Here is a 26136-nt window from a genome sequence, read left to right on the forward strand (position 1 = left end):
AACGCCTATTTCCATTCAGTATGATATACAGGTAGTCCTTGACTGATAACAAAAATTGGGACCAGAATGTTTGTTGCTAAGCAAGGTGGTTGTTAAATGAGTTGTGCCCAATTCTGTGATCTTTTCCACCACAATTGTTAAGGGAACACTGCTGTTTTTAAATGAATCACATAGTTATTAAGCAAGTGTAGCTTCCAACATCAACTTTCTTGTCAGAATCCAGCCGGGAAAGTTGCAGATAGTGGTCATGTGAACCCAGGATGCTGCAATCATCGTAAATATATGGTTACCAAGTGCACAAATTTTGATCATATGACCATGGGGATGCTGCAACAATCATAAGCATAAGGATCATAATGTTATGTTTTTCAGTACTGCTGTAACTTTGAATGATTGCTAAACAAATAGTCTTAAGTCAAGGACTATCTGTACAGACTCAACTGATATAAAGTGATTTACAACCTAGTATCTATGATTTGTTCATTAATTGATTGATTATGTGGAATCTAGACAAGTGTGCCAGCAACCACATAGGTAGATCTTCTCCATGACAATCTGGAACTTGTCTTCCAGTGATGTACTCATTACCACTGTGACTGAGTCCAGCCATCTTGTTGCTGGTCATTCCCTTCTCTTTCTTTCCAACTTAACCAGCATTAGAACCTTTTCCAAAGAGTCATCACATAATGTCACAGAAAGAGGATAATTTGAGCATTGTAATTTGTGCCTTAAGTTAGAACTCTGCATTGATTTGTTAAATTGCCCACTTGTTTGTTTTCTTGGTTGTCCGTGGTATTTTCAGGAGTCTTCTCCAACACCAAAGTTTAAAAGCACCCATATTCTTTCTATGCTGCTTCTTCAAAGTCTGACTTTTATTTCCATTGAATGTCATAGGGAATACCATAGTTTGCAGTATTCTAATCTTCATATGTACAGACATCATGGCAATTGAATACTGAGTTCTTTTTGGTATTCGTTGTCTTTCTCAATTAACCAGCATGCATGCGCAATTATCACTTGTTCACTAAACCATTTTAGAAATCTAGGTGTTAGTAGATATGGCATTGTAATGTACAGTGGTACTTTTACTTATGAACTTAATTCGTTCCGTGACCGGGTTCTTAAGTAAAAACGTAAGTAGAAGCAATTTTTCCCATAGGAATCAATGTAAAAGCAAATAATGCATGCAAACCCTTGCTGCCCCTGTTCCCACTCACCACTTCTCCTCACTGCCCCGTCTCCACTCCATTAGCCTCAGCTTGTGGGGAGGTTCCCCTTTGCCTCCCCATTTGCATCCCCCCCGCTGGGATTCTCTTCGTGCTTGTCAGCGCTGCTGGGATGCCCCGGATCTGGACTTCCGTTGCCAGCATTGCACCGCTGAGATCGCCCTTTCTTTCCCCCCAGTGTCCGGCAAGCATGAAATGAAGAGAATCCCAGCAGGAGGAAGCAAAGGGGTATCCCAGTGGCCGACCGGCAAGCACTAAATGAAGAGAATCCCAGCGGGAGGAAGCAAAGGCATATCCCAGTGGCCGGCCCAAGCACGAAATGAAGAGAATCACAATGGGGGGAAGCAAAGGGGTATCCCAGTGAGGCAATGACAGGCGCTTCAGCTGGCAATGGAAGTCTGGAGGTGGGGCATCCCAGCAATGGCGGCTCAGGTTTGTAAGTAGAAAATGGTTCATGAGTAGAGGCAAAAAAAATCTTAAACACACGGTTCGTATCTTGAAAAGTTTGTAAGTGTAGGTGTTCGTAAGTAGAGGTACCACTATATATAGTGTACTTTAGAATTTACATAATAGTATGGAATACTCAGTTAAGAGTATGGTACAGTCCAACATACTTGGCTGGTCTTGGGAACTAATGTAAACATGGAAAGATACCTGCAACGTTTCTTTTTCTTTGAGACTGTGCTGTTTTGCTAGTCTGCCCAGTTGTATGTTTGAAGCTATAAGAAGTCATAGAAATGATAACACAAGATACTCTTGATTTCTTGATAGTGCAAGTCTTATTTCATGTAGGAAACAGCTGTGCAATGTTCTAGTTTTCACAATGTTCTAGTATTCACAATGACTACAGTGAGATTTCCAAAATTGACATGTATATTACCAATTAAGCTGTCTTCCATTTTGTCTTGCTCTAGAGCTGTCTAAACTCTATCAATTTTTTTGCTGTTAAAAACAGGATGTTCAGAGATTAATTGATAGAAACCCTTACACAAAAATCATACTTATGACATATGAGAATAGAACGTGGCATACATGAAGTTCTAGGCAAATTGTTTTTCTGTTAGTCTTACAATGTTAGCATGTCATAATCCAATTAAGCATCCTTAAATGAGGATCCAATTAAGCATCCTTAAATGAGTAAGTATTGTGGTACTATGTGGTGGCATACAGCTGAATTTTGCTGACCTTAGAAAACTGGGATGTGAATTCATCAATAATAGGATAATAGGATTGTATACTACTAGAGTGGGACTTGAAGATTTCAGAAGGTGGAAATAGCAAATTATATTAATATATTGCCAGGAAAATATTAAGCAAAATGCCTAATAAGTCATCAAGAAGACTTCACCTTTTATTTGTGACTTTCAAACTTCTGAATGCCTAGTGAACTGAAGTCCCTTTATGCAGAGCAGTCTTTCAAATTAGATTGGTGGTGAAAGTGACTTCTTCTCCCTAGCACTATTTCTCCCAGAATAGATGAGGCAAAGGTACTTCGGCTTCAGGGGTATAAGGACAGATTGATGTATGTGAATTCCTCCTCAGAATGCAGAATAGGGCAAATGTGAAATAGTTGGATGGTGAAAACAGCTTCACTCCATTTACAAGAGTGCACGCATCTGTTATTTGAAAATCAGATACTGTACATGCGTTAAAATACAAAGGTAATTTATGCACTTTTGGCATCAATTCAAATATGGTGTTTGCAAGATTATTTTTGAGTATTTAAAACTACTTAAAATAATCATAGGAGGAACTGATAATTAGAACTGATCAATACATTGAATAAATAGGCATTGGATCCTGAGTAGTGTAACAGTAGGTTCAAAGGAAGCTTTCCTGGGACATAGATAATTAATTAAAGCAAGCAGCTTCCTTTGTCTGGAACAGTAGCTTTCGAGACATAGTCTTATTCTTCATTTGCAATCACTTGCTATTAGGAAATGCAAGACCCATGAAATTATATACTAGAGATTATGTTTAATGGCTTTGTAATTATTCTTTTACTGTCTTGTGTCTTCAGTTTAGCTTAGACCTAACAGTTTTAAAGTTGGCATGGCCAAAATAAAAGCAGTATTGAAAATATAATAATAGAATGTATTTTTCAAAAAGGGTTTGAAGTTTGAGAATTATTGTGCTGCTCCATAGATTTCATCCTTTTCTATTTCTCTTGTTTGTGTTACAGACTCACATTTTTTTCTGTTTATTAAAATAGAAATAAACTGATGTGTGAATTGTAACAAATGTTCTTTGTTACAATTCTTTGATGTACTTTGATGTACTTTGATTTTTAAATTTTTTATTTTAATTATAGTTGGTGCTTTGCACCTTGGTGGAAAACTGATTAAAATAAAGTAAATTAATTATTCACAATGACTACAGTGAGATTTCCAAAATTGACATGTCTATTACCAATTAAGTAGAAAGGTAGTGTTAATTATCTAACCAATTCCTATCTGCTTTCAAGCAAAAAACTTTGATTTGCTTTATTGCCAACTATTCAGTGGGATCAGGATGAACATAACTCATTAATCTTTTGAATATCAGTATCATTTCATACCCTTAATATTTGTATCTTACTAGCATATTTGGGAATTGGAATGCTATTTGTGAGAGCTCACGTTTTTCATGGTTCGTTTCAGTGAATGTTATTAATAGAGTTCTGTTCACATTCATGGCAAGTGAGATTGTAAAGTCTTGAAGAGTTTCATAACTTTTCCTCAGTCCTTCAATGTATCTCCCCATTCTGTCTGATTTGGGTGGGATATAGGTTAACTGCTGGTGGCTGGAGAAAATGATGAGCTATCTGACAGAAATAAATCGGTGTATATTTCAGTAACTATGCCTGTTGACTCACAAATCAAAGCTGGCAACAAACTGTGACTTCTTTCTTTAGTGTGTTTTGAGATTAAACCAAATAGAGCCCCCAGTTCAGACAAGATGCTAAAAATATAATTGCAAGCAAACAAATTTTTAGAGGATGGGTGGTGGATGGAAATGAATCATGATATCTTCCTTTTCTATAGATTGATTCTAAAAGCTGAGTGGATTACAAAAATTACTTTACATTAAAATAAAAATTATTGTTGACTTTTTTGGAAAAGATATTATAATTAAGCTTGAGCAGGCATAATACTATATATTCTGTCACATACCATATTTTTCGGTGTATAAGACGCACCTTTTTACTTCAAAAAAGTGCCTCAAAAACTGGGTGTGTCTTGTACATCGAATGCTGCGTGGGGGGGGGGGAGAGTTGAGTAGTGGTCAGCAGCAGCAGCGGCAGCCTTCCTGTGCTTCGGCAGCTGTCCCCGAGGCCACCCAGCAGCCCTTGGCTGCTTCCCTCCCTGCGGGAGACCTGCAGGCGTTGCCCGAGGAGCCCTCCCAGCAGGCAGAAAAGCAACTCGGGCGATTGGCTTTAGCAGGGGCTGGGGATGGGCTGCCTCTCTCTGGCTGAGGCAGCTTTGTTTGGAGCACCCTTCGCCAACCGCTGCGGCCATCCCACTTCTGGCCGCGCATACCAGCCCGGGTTGCAAAAAGGGATGGCGGAACTCCTGTCCTTCGCTTCAGTGTCAGGGAGAAAACAAGCGGTGTCTGTGCTATTTTCCAAGCCTCCTGCATGACTTATTCTCTGTCTGGGATCCCCGTCTCCCCCTCACCCCGCACACACCCCGTTTCATCCTGCACTCCAAAAGCCCTTTTCTCTCCGTTTAGGACCAGCGTTCTTCTCTTGGGGTGGGGAGAACGGAGCCCCAAGCGCTGCCTTCAAGCTCCGTGCAAGGCAGCCACAGGCGCTTCTGGCATTCTTCGGCCAGGCAAAAGACATGGCGGTGGCGGAGGACACCTGAGAACCTCCGCTGCTGTGTCTTTTGCCTGGTCAAAGAAAAGGCAGGGTATCTATAAATTAATAAAATAAATGTCTTTTTATATGTTGAACCACATGTTTGGGTTATAGAAAATTAGGGATTTTCTGTCTTGAATTAAATATTTTATAATTTTAAATCTTTATGGTGTATTCCTTAAACATTTTAAAACTGAATATTTTTTATGCTTAGTACCGCTTTTTTCTGTTATTTAACCACTATAGGGGGTAGCATGAATATTCCATCAAACAACACCCACTCTTCTACCAAACTAATTGCTGTCAACAGATACTCACCTATTTGAGATTCATCACACCCTTAAGGCATGACCTTCCTTCATTATCACACCCTTTGGGAGCAGACCATCTTCTAGGCCTAAACTCATATATACACTGCTCAAAAAAATAAAGGGAACACTTAAACAACACAATATAACTCCAAGTAAATCAAACTTCTGTGAAATCAAACTGTCCACTTAGGAAGCAACACTGATTGACAGTGCACATTTGTTGTGCACATTCATCTTTGTACAGAACAAAGTATTCAATGAGAATATTTCATTCATTCAGATCTAGGATCTGTTATTTGAGTGTTCCCTTTTAAATTTTTTTAGTAGTATATATATCTGTGGCCTAGAGGTTAAAGCTACTGCCTTACAGACAGACTCCCCAGGTTGAAATCCTGGTAATGGTATGACTAGCTGATGAGAGCAAAGTAGCTTGAAATAGATCTATACTAGTCTCCATTCCTTTTCATTATCAGCAAAAATATGTTGCACATATAGAATATAGTTTTGTCGGCTATAAAAAATTAATTTCCTTGGATATGGCCCCTGGAGAGGCCGAGAGACAAAAAGGAAGCAGTATGCTCCCTCCCATATTTGGGTATACCAGGGTGATTTGAGACAGAATGTCTGTGTGTGTGTGTGTGTGTAATTGATGAGGGTCAAGAATTTTTATGCTCTTGATATATGAAATATGTTTATTTAAATTTATGGATAGTTGGAGTCAACAATGCATACTGTATTTAAATATGAATTTGGCTTAGCCGATTAGCTGCTTCACTGTTGAATGCCTATTTTTCATTATTTGTGTGGAGGATACATTTATTTTGTGTTTCAAAGCGAGAACAAGCCTTTAAATCAATATTTCAAACTGCTGATGGAAAAACTCTGAAGCTCAAGTGTAACATAATTAAACAATAGACACTCCAAACCTCTTTAATGATGGCCTACTCTGATGGTCTTCATCTTATTTTGCCACTAAATTGTGTACCTCTTGTTCCCTAGAAGAAATGGGCCCGTAGTCCATTGCAGACAATGAGCATTAGCTTTGAAGGCTGTGTCATTTTTAGCTTTTAACTTCTCTTTCCATCTTACCCAATTCTACACCAAAATGCCTTTTTTAAAATACAAGAAACAAAATAATTGCCTTATTTTTTTTCATTTGTAGTGCAGAGCTTTTGTCCCTCATCTTATATTTCTCTTATTTTTAGATTGTCAGTACAGAGAAGAAATGGGAATTGCCTGCTCCCCAGCTTATACCTTCATCACCAGTGAGTACTTTACCTTCATTTGCTCTTTAGATAATAAATTTCTCTTTTTTCACTCCTCCTTTCCTATTCTTCAAATAACTGAGATTATATTAGCTATTCCAATAGATGAAAACAGGCTCATAAAGTGATGGTGTATTTCATTTGAAGCTGTGATTCATATTAGTGCCCTCCTGTGCCTTGTTCGTTTTAGTTGCAACCTTTTAATCTTTCAAAAGGCTTCATGCGTCAAAGCAGTGGTTTGTGATTTGACTAGGAAATGAAAAACACAAAAAGAGTTGTATAATTGCTGCTGAGTGCATCTTCTTATCTAGAACATTGTAATATGATCACCTGAAAGGCCTGACACCATTTTGGCATCTGGCAAATGAAATACATACACCACTACCACCACTAAAAAGGCAAAAGAGAGTGAAAGTCCATCTCCATCAGATTTTAGTTTCTTAAATTGTAATACATTTCCTTTATAATTTAATGTGAGCTCATGAATGAAAAGTGGAATATAAAGTTAATAAAAGGATAATCCTTGGATTACAAAGGCAATTGGGGCCAGAATTTCCATTGCTAAGCAATGGAGTCATAAAACACAATATTACCTGAACGGGATGCTTAGTAACAGTAATTCACGAAGTTCCAATTGCTGGTGTCACCTGAGGACTGTATGGGTCATTAAGTGAGAACCTCGTGCGATCCCAGCTTCCAACTTTGTACCAGTGTTGGTAATGACCTGTAAAGCCCTACATGGCATTGGGCCAGAATACATCCGGAACCGCCTTCTACCGCACGAATCCCAGCGGCCGATAAGGTCCCACAGAGTTGGCCTTCTCTGGGTCCCGTCGACCAAAAAATGTCATTTGGCGGGCCCCAGGGGAAGAGCCTTCTCTGTGGCAGCCCTGGCCCTCTGGAACCAACTCCCCCCAGAGATTAGAACGGCCCCCACCCTCCTTGTCTTTCTCAAATTACTTAAGACCCACCTTTGTCGCCAGGCATGGGGGAGTTAAGTTATCCTTTCCCCCTAGGCTATTACAAGTTATGCATGGTATGTTTGTGTGTATGTTTTGTTTTGTTTTTTGTTTTTATAATAAGGGTTTTTTAGTTGTTTTTATTAATTGGATTGTTCATGTTGTTTTACCACTGTTGTTATCCGCCCCGAGTCTGCGGAGAGGGGCGGCATACAAATCCAATAAATAATAATAAAATAATAATAAAATAATAACTTCCCCACTGACTTTGCTTTTGGGGTGATGGTAGGGAATGCCAAAAGGCATAGTCAGGTGTCCACAGCTCGGTGCAATATCCTAATTGCCTACTAGACACTAAGCACCCAGATTGCAATATCAGAACTGTGATGACCTGAACTTCAAGGACCAATTGTTTATTGCACCCAAAATTATTGTTGCAATGTTTGGCTAATATAACAATGAACTTTTGTACCAAGTTACTATATTTAGAAAAAACCCTAATCATCTGTTTAGATTGTTTGGTGTAAAATGCAGAATAACTGGTAATTTTCCCTGTTATATGGGATAAATAGGAGAATGAGTGTCATTGTATCTCACAGGTAGTAAGAAAGTAACAACTAAATTGGATAAAGCTGTGCAAAGCTTTAAAGGAATGAAATTTCAGAATTATTTTCTAGAAGGATGAAGCTCTTCTTGCTCTTTGGCAATATAGCTGTTACTATGAAAAGAGGCTAAAATAGCTGTTCTTCAGCAAGGTTAAAAGATGACTTCTCTTGCAGTGTGGGAAGTCCTGTGACTGCATTACCAAGGGAGAAGGATATGCCCCAGAGGCAGTCCATACACAATTTCACTATTCTCCAAACTTTGGCTAGCAAGTCTTGAAAAAGGCAAGCCAAGAAACTCTTCCTCTCTCTTTGGTTTCCACTGGTTAAAGTTTCTAATCGTTTTTATATAAAGTTTTTAATGGTTTATGCTTTGACTCTTATTTTTTTTTTTGACTTTTTATTTTTATTGACTCAAGAGGTAACAAGCCACTTAGTATTTGGTTTAATTGGGACTGTGAAATATTTTCAATTTATGAGATGACAAAATAGCCTGTGCTTTTCCAAATAGAGGTAATCCTTGCTTAACAATGGTAGTTGGACCTAGAATTTCCATTGCTAAACAACATAATCAAAACATGTGATGTCACATGCATAGCTTAATAGTGACAATCCCAGCAGTTCCATTGCTGTCATTAAGCGGGAATTATCGACCATAATGTGAGGAATATTGCTGCCACGTGGGGGGAGTCTTACCAAAGTGACTTGCAATCTTTTCTGCAACCTTCCCCATTGATTTTGCTTGGGGGGAGTTGGCAGGGAAAGTAGCAGATGGCAATCACATGATCCACAGGGCATTGCAACTGGTGTTACTATAAGCAGGTTGCCAAGTTGATCATATGATCACAGAAATGTTGTGACAGCGGCAATTTGAAGGGTTGGTCATTCAGCACAATCACAACTTTGAACAATCACTGAATAAGTGGTCACTAAACAATGACTACCTATAAAGCAATGTGTCCATGATACATGTACATGCAGTGGGAAGGAGTACTAGTCACATTGTTCTATCATCCTTCCCTTTCTTTGCGGTAGTTTAATTCTTTGTAAGATGTAATTTGGGTTCAAAGGCAAAGGGCTGTTTCTCACTATTCTTTTTAAAAATGTCATTTTACTATTAATTTCATGATTGTTCCATGAAATTCCGTCTGGATGGGTATTAGATCTGATTCTGGTTCTTAATCATTGAAAAACACTCCTGTTTGAGTCATTTATTCAAACACAGATGTAGGAAGATAAGAAAATAGGATGTAATAAGATAACCGACTTGAAAGTGGGTTATACATAAGACCGAATGGTATTAAGACCATTGATATCGTGCACCATAGAATAATCTAAAAGTAAAGATTAAGCTGTCAGTGAGATAGCAGGAGGGGGAGTTATATATAGTTTGTTTTCATTATGTTGATGTTCTCTTTTTTGGTTTTTTGGTTTTCTTCTTTTGTGTCTGTCCTTAAATGTAGACAGAATTATGATCAAATGCAATGATGTAATGATTGAGAAAATGTTTTTTTAAATGTATATATACCAAATAATTTTTTTTAAAGAAATGTGGTTCCAAAATGAAGAATTTCTCTGGTCTTTGCACAATTTGTATTCTCTATCTATCTCATCCATTCCATTGCTATCCCATGTGCAATTTATGCTGTCTTTTGCTTTTCACATATTTTCTCCTCTTGGTGAGACATGTACCCACACATTGTCCAATTCCATGAGAAATCATAATGTTCCCAGAAATAGACTTAGGTATAAGATCTGCAGGAGGTTTTGCGTTTTGATATCTGTTTTATGATATTTTCCCTCCAGTCAACGCACATTCAGAGCCCTCACTAACTAATCTGGGAGTCTTGATTTAGTTAGGAAATTTAAAGACAAAGTACAATAAATTGTTGTGAGCTTAAACATCGAAAAAATATATATAAAACCTAATTTCCAACCCACCAGTTTTCATCATGTATACAATATATATTTATCTATTTCTACTGGACTCCCACAATGCTAAGGACTACAGATAAACTTTCTGGATTACCATTATGTCACAGAGTCTCCCTATGTAAGAAATATAGAATATCTGAAATGCTTTCTGTAAAATGGAGTGTGAACTCCCTTCTGATAGAAATTTGGTAATTTAGCAAGAAGGCTTAAGCTGTGATGGAACAAAATATAATACAGTAATACTATTTGACATAGGTATTGGCATATAATGTAAGGCATTTTCCTGGTACAGACTGTGTTAACATATTTTGCAGTTAAAGAAACAATTACTGTACATTCTACAATTACATTTTTAGTTCGGATTGGTCTAAGCTTATTTAGTTAGAAACATTTGACTAGGTTTATGCATTTTAAGGGGACTGAAGATGAATGTTCATTACATTTTTGGGGAAAGTTATTTATATCAAAGCATTTCATGAAAATGCTCATATGTATTCATCGTTTTTACTTGTAAAATGCCTTTTATGGGTATTACATGTTAATATACATTTTGATTTGATTTTCATTCTTTATAGTATTTTTTTAAGTCAATCTGATAAATGCTGTCAGAAAATTATGGCCAAAGATTCTTCTGGGTGTTATTTGCCTGAATTACAGCAACACGATGTTTCTATTAAAATGGAACCCTGCAAATTAGGCATTCTTGCAAGAGGGACTAGCTTATTATTATTTTATTATAGTTTGTTAATACTATTCCAAATCCTGGCTAGGCATAAAATAAAAACCACTAGAGATTGTGGTTAAAGTCTTTGCTTAAAGTAATAAAAATGATATTATTCCTTTATTTCTTTCTGTAGGAGGAATTTATATCTAATTTATAAATTACCGGTACATATATATTAATTTATAATTTATGTTGAGGTTAATTTTGCCCCACTTTATGACCTTTCTTGCCACAGTTGCAATTAGTCATTGCAGTTGATAATTAGGTAACATGGTTGTTCTTATTGTTTTATTTATTTTTAATTTAATATTTCTGTCCCCGACCAATGAGCATAAATCAGTTTCTGGAAGCTTATGAAAAGGGAGCTGTAAACAAAATAGATGTAGTTGTTGATGATAAGGGGCAAACTAATAATGAAAATAATGTTCTTCGGGTAATGTGCACGAATGCTCGAAGCTTGAGCAACAAGCTCTGTGAGTTAATGGCCATAATATCTAGAGATAATTTGGATCTGGTTGCCATAACTGAGACATGGTTTAAGGATTCTAATGAATGGGAAATATCCATACCAGGATATACACTGTATAGGAAGGATAGAATAGAGAGAAGGGGAGGTGGAGTAGCCATTTATGTTAAAGAAAGTCTAAAAACAACACTAATTCAAAATACGTGTAAAGATCTGGAGACTCTCTGGATTTGCATGCAAAATAAAGACGGTTCTGTCATTAGAATTGGGGTGATCTATAGGCCTCCAGGGCAATCTGAGGAATATGACAACAAGATGGTGGATGAAATTACCCAAATGGCAGTAAAGGGAGATATTGTGGTTATGGGTGATTTCAACATGCCTGATGTTGACTGGAATATCCCCAGTGCCCTTACATGCAAAAGTAAGAATATAGTAGAGGCCTTTACAGGAGCAACTCTGGCACAGCTGGTTAAGACACCAACTAGAGGGGAGAATATTCTAGATTTAGTTTTTACGAATGGGAATTGGGTTTCAGAGGTCAAGGTGGGAGAAAATTTAGGTTGCAGTGACCATCTATGTTTGTGGTTTGATGTAAAAACTGATTGTGAGCAATCCTATACTGCAACCAAAGTATTGGATTTCAGAAAAACAAATTTTAATGCAATGGGGGAATATTTAAATAATGAATTAAAGGGGAGGGATAAAATGGCAGGAGTGAGCACCCAGTGGACTGTATTAAAAAAGGCCATCTTAAAAGCCACAGGACTGTATGTAAGGCAAATAACTAAAGGTAAAATGAAGAAGAAACCGCTATGGTTTAGCAATGATGTAAGGGCTATAGTCAATGAAAAAAAGGCTGCCTATAGGAGGTATAAAGAGTCTGCAAGTTTAGCTGATAGAGAGGTGTATAAAATGAGACAGAAGGAGGCGAAACAGATAATTAGATTTTGATTAGATTTATTGGATTTATATGCCGCCCCTCTCCGCAAACTTGGATAATATATGCTGCTAAAGCCTCAAAAGAGGAAGAAATTGCCAAATCTGTAAAGAAGGGGGATAAAACCTTCTTCAGATATATTAGTGATAGGAAGAAGAAAAACTGAAGCATCACAAAGCTTAGTACTGGGAATAATACATGCATTGATGGGAATAAGGAGATTGCTGACCATTTCAATAGCTACTTCTGTTCAGTTTTCTCAAAAGACACCTTACAAAATAATACTATAGAGGGATATAGCATTGCTTCCAGCTGTACGGATTCGGCTCCAGTGATCTTAGAAGCCGATGTTTTAGAAGAACTTGAACTATTAAAGATAAATAAGGCAATGGGTCCAGATGGCATCCACCCCAGAGTTCTTAAAGAACTCAGATCTGTCATTGCTATCCCCCTGACTGATTTGTTTAACCAATCCCTGTTAACAGGAGATGTTCCTGAGGATTGGAGAATGGCCAGTGTTGTGCCTATCCACAAGAAGGGCAGTAGAGAAGAAGCTGGTAACTACAGGCCAGTTAGCTTGACATCAGTTATAGTTAAAATGATGGAGACTCTACTCAAAAAGAGGATAAATCAGCACCTAAAAAAACAATAACTTATTGGACCCAAATCAGCATGGCTTTACTGAAGGCAAATCATGTCAGACTAATCTCATTGATTTCTTTGACTATGTCACAAAGGTGTTGGATCAAGGTGGTGCCGTGGATATTGCCTATCTGGACTTCAGCAAAGCCTTTGATACGGTTCCACATAAAGAGCTGATTGATAAATCAGTGAAGATTGGACTTAATCCCTGGATAGTTCAGTGGATTTCAAGCTGGCTGAAGCATAGACGCATTAATGGATGATTGGGATAAATTAATGCTTCATTAATGCTTCATTAATGAAGCATTAATGGATGATTGGGATAAATATGCTTGTGGCTATGAGTGGAATGACTGGTATGATTGGGTTGGCGGGGGTGGGTGGGGTTATGGTATGGATGAGATGATTGATAGTAGTATGAATGATAGATTTGGCCCACCTGACGCTCGGGAGACAGGAGAGGAAGGGGCACCGATCTCTGGGGTGGCAGGGGGTCGGAATATCCCTGTGTTGCTGGGGAGAGGCAGATACGGCGGGGGTCACAGAGTTAGCCGTTCCAGGGGAACGAGGGACCGTTGCTTAATAACGGTCCCTTGTTCCGGCTCTGTGAGCCCAATCTTGGGTACTGGTGATGAGTGTAACTCTGGCCCTGGGCTCAGGTTGCTGCTGCTCAATGCCAGGTCGGTGGTAAATAAAGCTCTCCTCATCCGGGACCTGATCCTGGATGAGGAGGCCGACCTGGCTTGTATTACTGAAACCTGGCTGGGCCCGGAGGGAGGTGTTCCCCTCTCTGAAATTTGCCCAGCCGGGTTTCAGATATAGCATCAACCTCGACCCCAGGGAAGGGGGGGAGGAGTGGCTATTGTAGCCAGGGAGTGCCTTTGCCTGCGTAGACTCATTGCTCCGGAAATTGCGGGTTGCGAGTCTCTCTTGCTGAAGTTGGACTTAGGGGTTCAGGTGGGCTTATTTCTCACGTACCTGCCTCCCAGCTGCGTGTCAAAAGCCCTGCCTGTGCTACTCGAGGAGGTAGCCGGGTTGGCGGTGGAGTTCCCCGGACTTATTGTCCTGGGGGACTTCAACCTGCCGTCACTCGGCGAAACCTCTGGGTTGGCACAGGAGTTCATGGCCACCATGACAGCCATGGACCTGACTCAAGTAGTTCAGGGTCCGACTCACGAGGGAGGGCACGCACCTGACATGGTATTCCTTTCTGAGCAACTGAGTAATGGTCTGAGACTAAGGGGCTTAGATGCGTTGCCTTTGTCATGGTCAGACCATTTCCTACTATGGCTTGACTTACTGGCTCCAATCCTTCCCCGCAGGGAGGCGGAACCAATTAAGATGTTCCGCCCCAGACGCCTGATGGACCCTGAGGGCTTTCAGACGGCGCTTGGGGTTATACCAGAGGCACTTGTCCACAGTTCGGCAGAGTCTCTTGCGGAAGCCTGGAACAAGGCCGCAGCGGAGGCTCTTGACCGGATTGCGCCTTTGCGACCTCTCCGAGGTGCTAGACCCCGTAGAGTTCCATGGTTCAACGAGGAGCTCCGGGAGTTGAAACGCCAGAAGAGACGTCTAGAGAAGCGATGGAGGAAGAGTAGGTCTGAATCCGACCGAACACTTGTAAGAGCTTTTATTAAGACTTACAAAGTGGCGCTCAAGGCAGCAAGATGCACGTACCATGCCGCCTTGATTGCATCAGCGGAATCCCGCCCGGCCGCTCTGTTTAGGGTGACCCGCTCTCTTCTTAACCAGGGGGGAGTTGTGGAGCCCTTACAGAGTAGTGCCGAGGATTTTAACACGTTTTTCGCTGATAAAGTCGCTCGGATCCGGGCCGACCTCGACTCCAATTGTAAAACAGAGTCGACTGACAACGAGTCAGTCGAGGTGACTGGGGCACGTACTTGTCCACCTGTCTGGGAAGAGTTTGATCTGGTGACACCTGATGAAGTGGACAAGGCCATTGGAGCTGTGAGTTCCGCCACCTGTTTACTGGATCCGTGTCCCTCCTGGTTGGTTTCGGCCAGCAGGGAGGTGACACGGAGCTGGGCCCAGGAGATTACCAACGCTTCCTGGGGGAGGGGAGTTTTTCCATCACTCTATAAAGAAGCGCTCGTGCGCCCCCTCCTCAAGAAGCCCTCCCTGGACCCAGCTGTGCTTAATAACTATCGTCCAGTCTCCAACCTTCCCTTTATGGGGAAGGTTGTCGAGAAGGTGGTGGCACTCCAGCTCCAGCGGTCCTTGGAAGAAGCCGATTATCTAGGTCCCCGGCAGTCGGGTTTCAGGCCCGGTTACAGCACGGAAACCGCTTTGGTTGCGTTGATGGATGATCTCTGGCGGGCCCGGGACAGGGGTTTATCCTCTGTCCTGGTGCTCCTTGACCTCTCAGCGGCTTTCGATACCATCGACCATGGTATCCTTCTGCACCGGCTGGAGGGGTTGGGGGTGGGAGGCACTGTCCTTCAGTGGTTCTCCTCCTACCTCTCTGGCCAGTCGCAGTCAGTGTTAGTGGGGGGCCAGAGGTCGACTCCTAGGTTTCTCCCTTGTGGGGTGCCTCAGGGGTCGGTCCTCTCCCCCCTGCTATTCAACATCTACATGAAACCGCTGGGCGAGATCATCCAGGGACATGGGGTGAGGTATCATCAATATGCGGATGATACCCAGCTTTACATCTCCACCCCATGCCCAGTCAACGAAGCGGTGGAAGTGATGTGCCGGTGCCTGGAGGCTGTTGGGGCCTGGATGGGTGTCAACAGACTCAAGCTCAACCCGGATAAGACGGAGTGGCTGTGGGTTTTGCCTCCCAAGGACAATCCCATCTGTCCGTCCATCACCCGGGGGGAGGGAATTTTTGACCCCCTCAGAGAGGGTCCGCAACTTGGGCGTCCTCCTCGATCCACAGCTCACATTAGAAAAACATCTCTCAGCTGTGGCGAGGGGGGCGTTTGCCCAGGTTCGCCTGGTGCACCAGTTGCGGCCCTATATGGACCGGGACTCATTGCTCACAGTCACTCATGCCCTCATCACCTCGAGGTTCGACTACTGTAATGCTCTCTACATGGGGCTACCTTTGAAAAGTGTTCGGAAACTTCAGATCGTGCAGAATGCAGCTGCGAGAGCAGTCATGGGCTTACCTAGGTATGCCCATGTTTCACCATCACTCCGCAGTCTGCATTGGCTGCCGATCAGTTTCCGGTCACAATTCAAACTGTTGGTTATGACCTTTAAAGCCCTTCATGGCATTGGACCAGAATATCTCCGAGACCGCCTCCTGCCGCACGAATCCCAGCGACCGATTAGGTCCCACAGAGTGGGCCTTCTCCGGGTCCCGTCAACTAAACAATGTCGGTTGGCGGGCCCCAGGGGAAGAGCCTTCTCTGTGGTGGCACCGGCCCTCTGGAACCAACTCCCCCCAGAGATTAGAACTGCCCCTACTCTTCCTGCCTTCCGTAAACTCCTTAAAACCCACCTTTGCCGTCAGGCATGGGGGAACTGAAACATCTTCCCCTGGGCATGTTTAATTTATATATGGTATGCTTGTGTGTATGTCTGTTAGTATATGGGGTCTTTTTAAATCTTTAATATTTTAAATTGTTAGACTATTTATGATTTGTTTCTACGTGTTGTGAGCCGCCCCGAGTCCTCGGAGAGGGGCGGCATACAAATCTAAGTAATAAATAAATAAATAATAAATAGACATCAGAGAGTTATTGTTAATGGCGAGTATTCTGAGCAGAGAATGGTTACAAGCGGTGTGCCACAAGGGTCTGTTCTGGGTCCTATTCTTTTTAATATGTTTGTGAGTGACATAGGGGAAGGTTTGGTAGGGAAGGTTTGCCTATTTGCCGATGACTCTAAAGTGTGCAATAGGGTTGATATTCCTGGAGGGGTCTGTAATATGGTAAATGATTTAGCTTTACTAGATAAATGGTCAAAGCAATGGAAACTGCAGTTCAATGTTTCCAAATGTAAAATAATGCACTTGGGGAAAAGGAATCCTCAATCTGAGTATTGCATTGGCAGTTCTGTGTTAGCAAAAACTTCAGAAGAGAAGGATTTAGGGGTAGTGATTTCTGACAGTCTCAAAATGGGTGAGCAGTGTGGTCGGGCGGTAGGAAAAGCAAGTAGAATGCTTGGCTGCATAGCTAGAGGTATAACAAGCAGGAAGAGGGAGATTGTGATCCCCTTATATAGAGCGTTGGTGAGACCACATTTGGAGTACTGTGTTCAGTTCTGGAGACCTCACCTACAAAAAGATATTGACAAAATTGAACGGGTCCAAAGACGGGCTACAAGAATGGTGGAAGGTCTTAAGCATAAAACGTATCAGGAAAGACTTAATGAACTCAATCTGTATAGTCTGGAGGTCAGAAGGAAAAGGGGGGACATGATCGAAACATTTAAATATGTTAAAGGGTTAAATAAGGTTCAGAAGGGAAGTGTTTTTAATAGGAAAGTGAACACAAGAACAAGGGGACACAATCTGAAGTTAGTTGGGGGAAAGATCAAAAGCAACATGAGAAAATATTATTTTACTGAAAGAGTAGTAGATCGTTGGAACAAACTTCCAGCAGACGTGGTTGGGAAATCCACAGTAACTGAATTTAAACATGCCTGGGATAAACATATATCCATTGTAAGATGAAATACAGAAAATAGTATAAGGGCAGACTAGATGGACCATGAGGTCTTTTTCTGCCGTCAGTCTTCTATGTTTCTATCTTTATACCTCTTATGTCGTGAGTGTCTGCTTTCTGAGTTTCATACATCCATAAAATAGTCTTAACAATTTTTTCTTAATAATTACAATTCATTTATCATTTGATTTTTAATACCTATTCTAATATCATCCTTCTATTTCTAAAATCTTCCAGCCCTTCTCTCACATTTATTTTCATCTTAATATCTATATTTTACTTATCTTATATCTATTTTTATTATCTTTTCTCCCCCCCTTTTATCCTTCCATTCGAACAATCAAAGAGGTAGTCTATTTCCACATTATACATTTTCTTCTTTTCCATATCATTCTTTTAATACAAGCTGATTTTATCCTATTAACAGTCGAGTGCCTTCCGATATGGCTCCGTGTGCCACCTGTGGCACGCGTGCAATACGTTTGCCTTCACGGGACTAGGGACTTTCCAGCTTAGGGAGAGAAGATGTGGCTCCCCTCTACTTTCCTGGCACTTCATCATCTCTATGGGGGGCTTAGATCCCGATCCGGACCCTCGGACATGGAGCGCTTGGAGTCGGCCATTTGGGATTTGTTTTAATATTTGTATTTCATTATCCTTATAAATCATTGGGTTATGTCCAGAGGTGGGATCCATCAGGTTCTGACCAGTTTTGGAGAACCGCTAGTAGAAATTTTGAGTAGTTCGGAGAACCAGTAAATACCACTTTGTACTGGCCTCGCCCCATCTCTTCTCTGCCTCCTGAGTCCCAGCTGATCTGGAGGAAATGGAAATTTTGAAGTACTTCTCCTGGAGTGGGGTGGGAATGGAGATTTTACAGTATCCTTCCTCTGGAATGGAGTGGGATTGGAGATTTTGCAGTATACTTCCCCTGCCATGTGCACCAAGCCACACCCACTAAGCCACACCATGCCCACCAAGCCACGCCCACAAAACTGGTAGTAAAAAAAATGTGAATCCAACCCTGGTCATCTCTAGTGATCCTGTAAATTATGTTTCTGACTTTCTTGTAAACCTTATACTGTATGGACTTCTCATGGCATTCTATAGTGGCTGGCATAATTTGTATGAATTTGATACACTTCATCAATTTCTGATAATATTTCTTGCATATCTTTTTGTAACACTCCCACTATCAGCTCTGCCATAATGGTTATCACATCTTCTTCCTTTTCTTCCATTACATTCTGAAATCTTAAATATAATGCCACTCGTTCCATTTCTAAATGAATAATTGATTCTCCCAGTTCCTTATTCATTGTCATCAATTTTTATCTACTACAGTGGTACCTCAAGATACGAACCCCTCATCTTACGAACAACTCGTGATACGAACCCGGGGTTCAGAAAATTTTTGCCTCTTCTTACGAACATTTTTCGAGTTACGAACCGGCGTTCGGAGACTGCTGGGAAGCCGCGCGGCTGTTTTAAAAGGTGACAGCCGGGCGGCGGGGCTTCCCAGAAGCCTCCCGAACGCCGTTTCGTAACTCGAACAAAGTTCGTAAGAAGAGGCAAAATTTTTCTGAACCCCGGGTTCGGTTCGGGAGGTTGCTGGGAAGCCCCCCAGCCCGGCTGTCACCTTTTAAAACAGCCGCGCCGCTTCCCAGCTGTCTCCCGAAGCCGAATGCGGAAGTTCGGCTTTGGCGTTTGGCTTCAGGAGACAGCTGGGAAGCGGCGCGGCTGTTTTAAAAGGTCGCAGCCGGCCTCAGGGGCTTCCCAGCACCCCCCCGAACCCGGGTTTGGGATTCGGGGGGGTGCTGGGAAGCCCCCCAGGCCGGCTGTCACCTTTTAAAACAGCCGCGCCGCTTCCCAGCAGTCGCCGAAAGCCGTTTTTTTGCGGGGGGTTTTGGTTGCACGGATTAATTGACTTTACATTGTTTCCTATGGGAAACAATGTTTCGTCTTACGAACTTTTCGTCATACGAACCTCCTCCTTGCACCAATTAAGTTCGTATCATGAGGTATTACTGTACTTCCAATTTTTTCCCATTTGTTCCAACCTCACTTCCACTGTCTTTATTCTTTTTTCATTTTTCTCAATTGTTTGTTGTATCATCTCTATTCTATTGTCCATTGTATTAATATCTCCTTTAAGTTCTATATGGTTTTTGGACATTGTTTCCTGCATTTTTAACATTGTTTCCTGAATGTTGTCTGTATAGTTTGTATATTTGATATTACAATTTGTTTTTCTGTCCCCAACATTTTTTCTATTGTTGTCTGGCCTACTGGGAATGAAGGTGTCAGTGATGGGGTTGATATTGTTTTTTCTTAGTGTTATCTTTGTGGTACTCCTCATATTACACAGGTTTAAACTTTAGTTTAGTTTAGTTCTCAACTTAATTCAGTTCTATTCAATACCCTTTGTGGCCAATCTACATCTTTGCTTAAATACAATGCTGTTTATTTTTATACCCTTATACTTTGATTCCCTCTTTATACCTTAACTATCCTATTGACCTCTAATTGTTCAATACCACTTTATATTTATGTAATTGTCTAAAGTACTAGTTTCACAATATTCAAATTAATTAAGATATGTATAAAAATATAACAATCAGTCAATTAATTATAGATAGAATAAATTACTTCTAAATCAATTATTAATATAACTCTGTCCTATCTGTCTCTGACTTTCCGTTGACTTCTGATCGTTCCTTTTCATCATCCTCCTCCTGTCTGCAACTGATCATCTCCTGTCACTCACACCAAGTCCAACTGTCTACTTCATTTTCACATTACCACTTCTTTTCTCTCTCTTCTATTTCACTCTTTTGTCAAACTGGATTTCTTGAGTTCAGATATCCTCCTTTTATTTCTCTCCTAACTACTTTCTTCACCATATGCTAATCTTCTCCTCCTAAAGCTCTTGTCATAAAGTTCTTTATCTCTCTTCTCTTAATCATTAGGTAGATTTTAATTAGCTGACTCACAGCCTGTTCCGCTAAGTTGCTGCTTGCTTTGAAGCTTCTCTCACAAATAGAGCTTCCATCTCTTACCAGAAGTCACGGATTTACTTTTTCTTTAGGCACTTTTCTTCTGGACAGGTTGGAATATTTTACTTACTTCAAATGACATACTCTGTTAAAGATATCTTTGTTTCCTCGTCTGCTATGGCTTGTCATGGCCTCGAGTCTGCCATCTCACAATAGCAGGCACTTTCATGCCAGGTTTAAAGGGTTTCCTTTTGTTGCAACTGTTGATTGCCTTTCACCTCACTACCACCAGGCTTCCCCTTTATTTCACATGGCTCTCCAGGCTCTTCATGCCCAGAAGGGACTCCGATTGTGAAAAAAAAAGAGAACAGAGACCATTCTCTTTCCCCCGCGTCATCTCAACCTCACCACCACAAATCCTTTTCTTCTGATTCTAAAGCATTAGTCATTCCTTCTCACGTTTTAAAATCTGTAAATTTTGTAACTATGCCCTAAGCCCTTTCACTCAAGTCATTAACTAAACTGTCAAATGCTATAGGACCCAGGGTATTGATTGGTGGTATCTCACTGCTTTCTAATCTGGTGTGGAGCCATTTTTTATGACAGATATTTCTGTGCCTAAACCAGTGATGGCAAACCTATGGCATGTGTGCCAGAAGGGGCACACGGGGCCATATCTGAGGACATATGAGGAAAGAAAATGCAGGATGGTCCTGCATAAGACATGCCCACAGTGTGTTAGTAAAAATTTTGGTAGCCCTTCACTGAGCATTACCCTATGTCAGCTCCAACACACATGTGCTTGCTGGCCACCTAATTTCTGGCCTTCTTTTTAGCTGTTTTCAATCTTCACAGGCTTCAGGAAGCTTTCCTGGGGATGGTGAAAAACAGCCCAATGGGCAGCTCCATTTCCATTTCATTTCCAAACTTCTGGTTGGCTCATTGGGCCATTTTTTTGCCAGCCCCAGACTTCAGGAGCTTTCCTGAACCCTGGGAAAAGCAAAAAAAATGAGCCTATCGGAAGTTTGGAGGCTTCAGTGAAGCCTATGCCCATGCGCAGGAAGGTTGTGTGTATGCACAAGGGCAGCATGGCGGTTGTGCATATGCATGGGGGGCAATGCTTTATGGGTCTGGGCATTCATGTACATCCTTTTGGCACCCAAGTCAAAAAAAGGTTCGCCATCACTGGTCTAAACCCATATATTACATGCCATACCTAGTAACATTTTAGGGACATCTAGGGACTCAGGGTTGCTTCTATTCCCTATTAATTACTTCTCTTGCATCACTGTAGAACAGTTAATTTGAACCTGATGTTTGCTTCAGCTACTGTAAGCCCTTAAAACCAATTCCAACTATTATTAGCTTAATTATAATGCAAAACTATGGTTATCATTATTCATAAAAGAATCATCCTATAAAATGCTTCAACAGAATGAATGTAACATTATTGAATTTTTTTTAAAAAAAAATCTAAATATTTCCACAAATTACTGGAGATAATTCTGCTTGTTCTCATTTTTAATTCCTAAATCAGATCTACTGTTACAATTCAGGTTTCAACAGGAACTATACTGACAAGGATTATAATCACAGCAGGGAGCTTTGCATTATAAAAATATAGAATAATAATTATTAAAAACTATACAAATAAAGGCAGTTAATAATTGTGCATGTTGTGTAACAAGTACAGTCATACCTCGTCTTACGAACCTAATTGGTTCCAGGGGGAGGTTCGTAAGACGAAAGGTTCGTAAGACGAAACATTGTTTCCCATAGGAAACAATGTAAAGTCAATTAATCCATGCAACCAAAAAAAACCCCCGCAAAAAAATGGCGTTCGGTGACTGCTGGGAAGCCGCGTGGCTATTTTAAAAGGTGACAGCCGGGCTGGGGGGCTTCCCAGCAACCTCCCGAACCCGGACGTTCGACAAAAGTTCGGGGTTCGGGAGGTTGCTGGGAAGCCTCCCAGGCCGGCTGTCACCTTTTAAAACAGCCGCGCGGCTTCCCAGCAGCTTCCCGAAGCCGAACGCCAAACCCGAACTTCTGCGTTCGGCATTCGGCGACTGCTGGGAAGCCACGCGGCTGTTTTAAAACGTGACAGCTGGCCTGGGGGGCTTCCCAGCAACCTCCCGAACCCGGAAGTTCGGCAAAAGTTCGGGGTTCGGGGAGGTGCTGGGAAGCCCCCCAGCCCGGCTGTGACCTTTTAAAACAGCCGCGCGGCTTTCCAGCTGTCTCCCGAAGCCGAACGCCAAACCCGAACTTCCGCGTTCGGCGTTCGGAGACAGCTGGGAAGCCGCGCGGCTGTTTTAAAAGGTCACAGCCGGGCTGGGGGGCTTCCCAGCAACCTCCCGAACCGAACCCGGGGTTCAGAAAACTTTTGCCTCTTCTTACGAACTTTTTTCGAGTGACGAACCGGCGTTCGGGAGGCTTCTGGGAAGCCCCGCCGCCCGGCTGTCACCTTTTAAAACAGCCGCGCAGCTTCCCAGCAGTCTCCGAACGCCGGTTCGTAACTCGAAAAAAGTTCGTAAGAAGAGGCAAAAGTTTTCTGAACCCCGGGTTCGTATCACGAGTTGTTCGTAAGACGAGGGGTTCGTATCTTGAGGTACCACTGTACATACTGTAGGTTTGTGATTCTCTGAGAGCATCTTTGTAATTGATCCTGATTGGCTTGTTTGTTACACAAAAACAGTTCCTTCTTCCCACGATGTGAAGGCTGAATAAGGGTGGCTTTTTAGTTGCTTCTTTTTTCAGTTACATACAAAAATGCATAGCATAAAGCAGTGCTCACATTCACACTTTTTACAGTTACCTAACTTCTGTAGAGAGCAGTGGTCTTGGTTCCAGTACTTAATTAGCCACAATATTATACAAAGAGATAAGTGATGTAACTTTCTAATGTACACTGTATGTAGAAAATTTAAAAAAATGTTTTTGGAATATAAAAGAAAGCACTATAAAACTCTCTGTTGAGCTGAGTTGAGCAGGGCTAACTGTTGAAAGTAATCCTTGCAAATTAAAGGAGACACTACATTTTGCAGTCAGTCATGAAATTGTATACATATTTAAACTAGGCTAAATCCTTACAGAGTGTAGTAGTAGAATAAATGCAAATAGGATAAACCTGTGTAGAGTAATTGAAAAGGATCTAAGTATTAACATAAACAAAGATGAGTGCTATTTATTAAAATATTTACCCTGCCTTTCATTCATGTAGATCTTCATGCAACTAATAATAAATTGTAAGCAAACAGTAAGCATGTAAAAAGTACAAACAGTAGAACAGTTGACTAAATTAAAAAAACTGGAGAAGTCAAATTAGAGCAGTGAATTTTTGCTCAGTTATGACGTACAAAATACTTTTGCTTAGTTATGACATACAAAATACTGTGATCTGAAGGCAGATGTATTAATCTGAAATTCTGAGGAAAATAATTTAGAAATCTCTGTTCTAAAGAACTGCTAACTAGTATTGTTAAGCCAACCATAACTACATTCTTGCAACTATTAAGTATATTCAAAATATAAATAGTAACCCTATGTGCACTTCAAAAATATCCAGAATAAGTCCTTTGGGCTTGTCATCTAACCATCTTACAATATAAAATGGCTAATAAAAGATCTTCCAATTTAGAAAATGCTATTAAGAAAATCTAAGAAAGAAAAAAAATGTAAGATTGGCAGACTTTCCCTCTGTTTTGTTATCCTACAGAGAGAGGGAATTACCAAATATGATGATGATGTTATCCATCCAGTTGTGTCCGATTCTTGACAATTCTATGGGCCAGGTCTCTCCACATCTTTCAAATTTGCACTAATTATTTGAGTTGTACTATGCTCTGGCTGGTGTCACCTTGAATAGTATCCTACCAACATGTTCTATATTTATATCTAATGTATGACATGTGAATGTAACTTTTCCAATTAAATTGTGGAAATTATATGCCAATAAATGCCTTGTTTTTCTCTCTTCTACTTATTTGAGTGTTCTCTTTATTTTTTTGAGCAGTATACTTATATCAATAACTCTGGTCAGGAGATATATCAGCAGTTTGGTGGTAGATTCTGAATAATTAGGTCTCTGCTGATGGTTTTATGACTTTTTCTTAAGCATGCTGCCCAAACTATCCTGAGTACAAGGAAGATAACTTAGATGGGTCATTAGTTATTTAAGGGATTGTACATTTTACAGTTCATTATTATGTTTTATAGAATTTTGTTTTAGAAGGTATGTTGTGAAAAGATAGAAAAATGTAACAAAATGTTATCAATTGTTATGCTAGTAAAACAATTGCAATCAGATTAATTTCTTTTAAAATTATGTTTCCATTTTCAAATAATATTGAATTGTTATGTATTCTTTATATTGCAAGACTAGATGGACCATGAGGTCTTTTGCTGCCATCAATCTTCTTCTATCTTTATCTATAAAGTAATCTTCCTACAGATAACCATATATAAAAACAAAGTTTTATGACTTTCCACCCCAATGGTTTGTCCATTAACCCCTAAAGAAAAACCTCTGATCTCAATTATATAATAATCTTTAAAATCAACTGTATTTGCTTTGAATCCAGAATTTTTTTACCTTTCTCTATAACTATCAAACATAATAAAATATCCTTTCTTGCTCTACATAAAATCCAGCAGAAATTTGAATTGCCTTTATATAGTAGAACCTCTGGTCACAACCATAATTCATTCAATATCTTTGGTCGCAAACTGATTCGATCATGACTCGAACATAATTTTGGAAATTTGGTGCTTACAAAAAAAAGATGGAAGGGAAAATCGGCTGTGGGGGAAAAAAATTGAATTTTTCGGTTGGAACCCAATTTGGTCATGGTAAGAAGTGTTCGTGACCAGAGGTTCTACTGTACATTCTAGAGTTTTTCTAGTGATATATCTCAGAAAATAATACAGTCTTATTTTCTTTTAGGCTGGAAAATAAGCTCGTGGGCTCATTTTTGAGGCAATCTTACTTTTCTTGAGGTACATCAGGCCAGACTCGGTGAGCCGGATACACCCTCATCTCCATTCTGAACCTTCAGCATTCGGAATGGAGTCTTTTGGGCGAATGGGAGGAAAATGGAGGGAGGTTTTCCCTGTCTGTCATCCTTCCCTCACTCTCTGCTGAGCTTGAGGAATGGATAATAGGCAGGAAAGTTCCCCCTCCTGTTCATCAAAAAAACCTCCAGTTCACCTCCCCAAAAGAAGGAAAATACAAAGCACCTGGCTGCAGAGCTACTGGCTTCAGGGAAGCAGCCCAACAAGCAGAAGCTTTGAACCCAGAAAGAGAAGGGCAAAAGCAGTATTTATGCTGCAGGAGAGTTGCCCCCTTTCGTGCCTGTGCTGCAATTCGTGCTGGCCACACCCATCCTCCCCTGCTTATTTTTGGGGCAGGGGTAATATTAGGTCTACCCAAAAAAAAATAGGGTTGGGCTAATTATTGGGGTGGGTCATGTTTTCAGAGAAACACAACACATTATTTTATAAAAAATATATTTTAAGGTGACAAAAAAATCTAAATTTCAATCCTTTCAAGTACATATTTTCCCTTTGTCTCATCTGTACACTGTGATCAAAAAACGTAGGCTA

The 26136-nt window shown here is 40.7% G+C and overlaps 1 protein-coding gene across 1 annotated transcript in view; it reads left to right on the plus strand.

Moving 5' to 3' along the window:
• GLP1R (glucagon like peptide 1 receptor) overlaps positions 1 to 26136 on the plus strand; it is a 104925-nt gene that overhangs the window by 8433 nt on the left and 70356 nt on the right. Inside the window, exon 3 of the mRNA XM_070727383.1 lies at positions 6581 to 6640. Coding sequence (XP_070583484.1) covers positions 6581 to 6640 — 60 coding nt within the window. The remainder of the gene's footprint in view (positions 1 to 6580; positions 6641 to 26136) is intronic.

Source organism: Erythrolamprus reginae, chromosome 1, assembly GCF_031021105.1.
Source record: "Erythrolamprus reginae isolate rEryReg1 chromosome 1, rEryReg1.hap1, whole genome shotgun sequence".
NCBI classification, from domain to species: domain Eukaryota; kingdom Metazoa; phylum Chordata; class Lepidosauria; order Squamata; family Dipsadidae; genus Erythrolamprus; species Erythrolamprus reginae.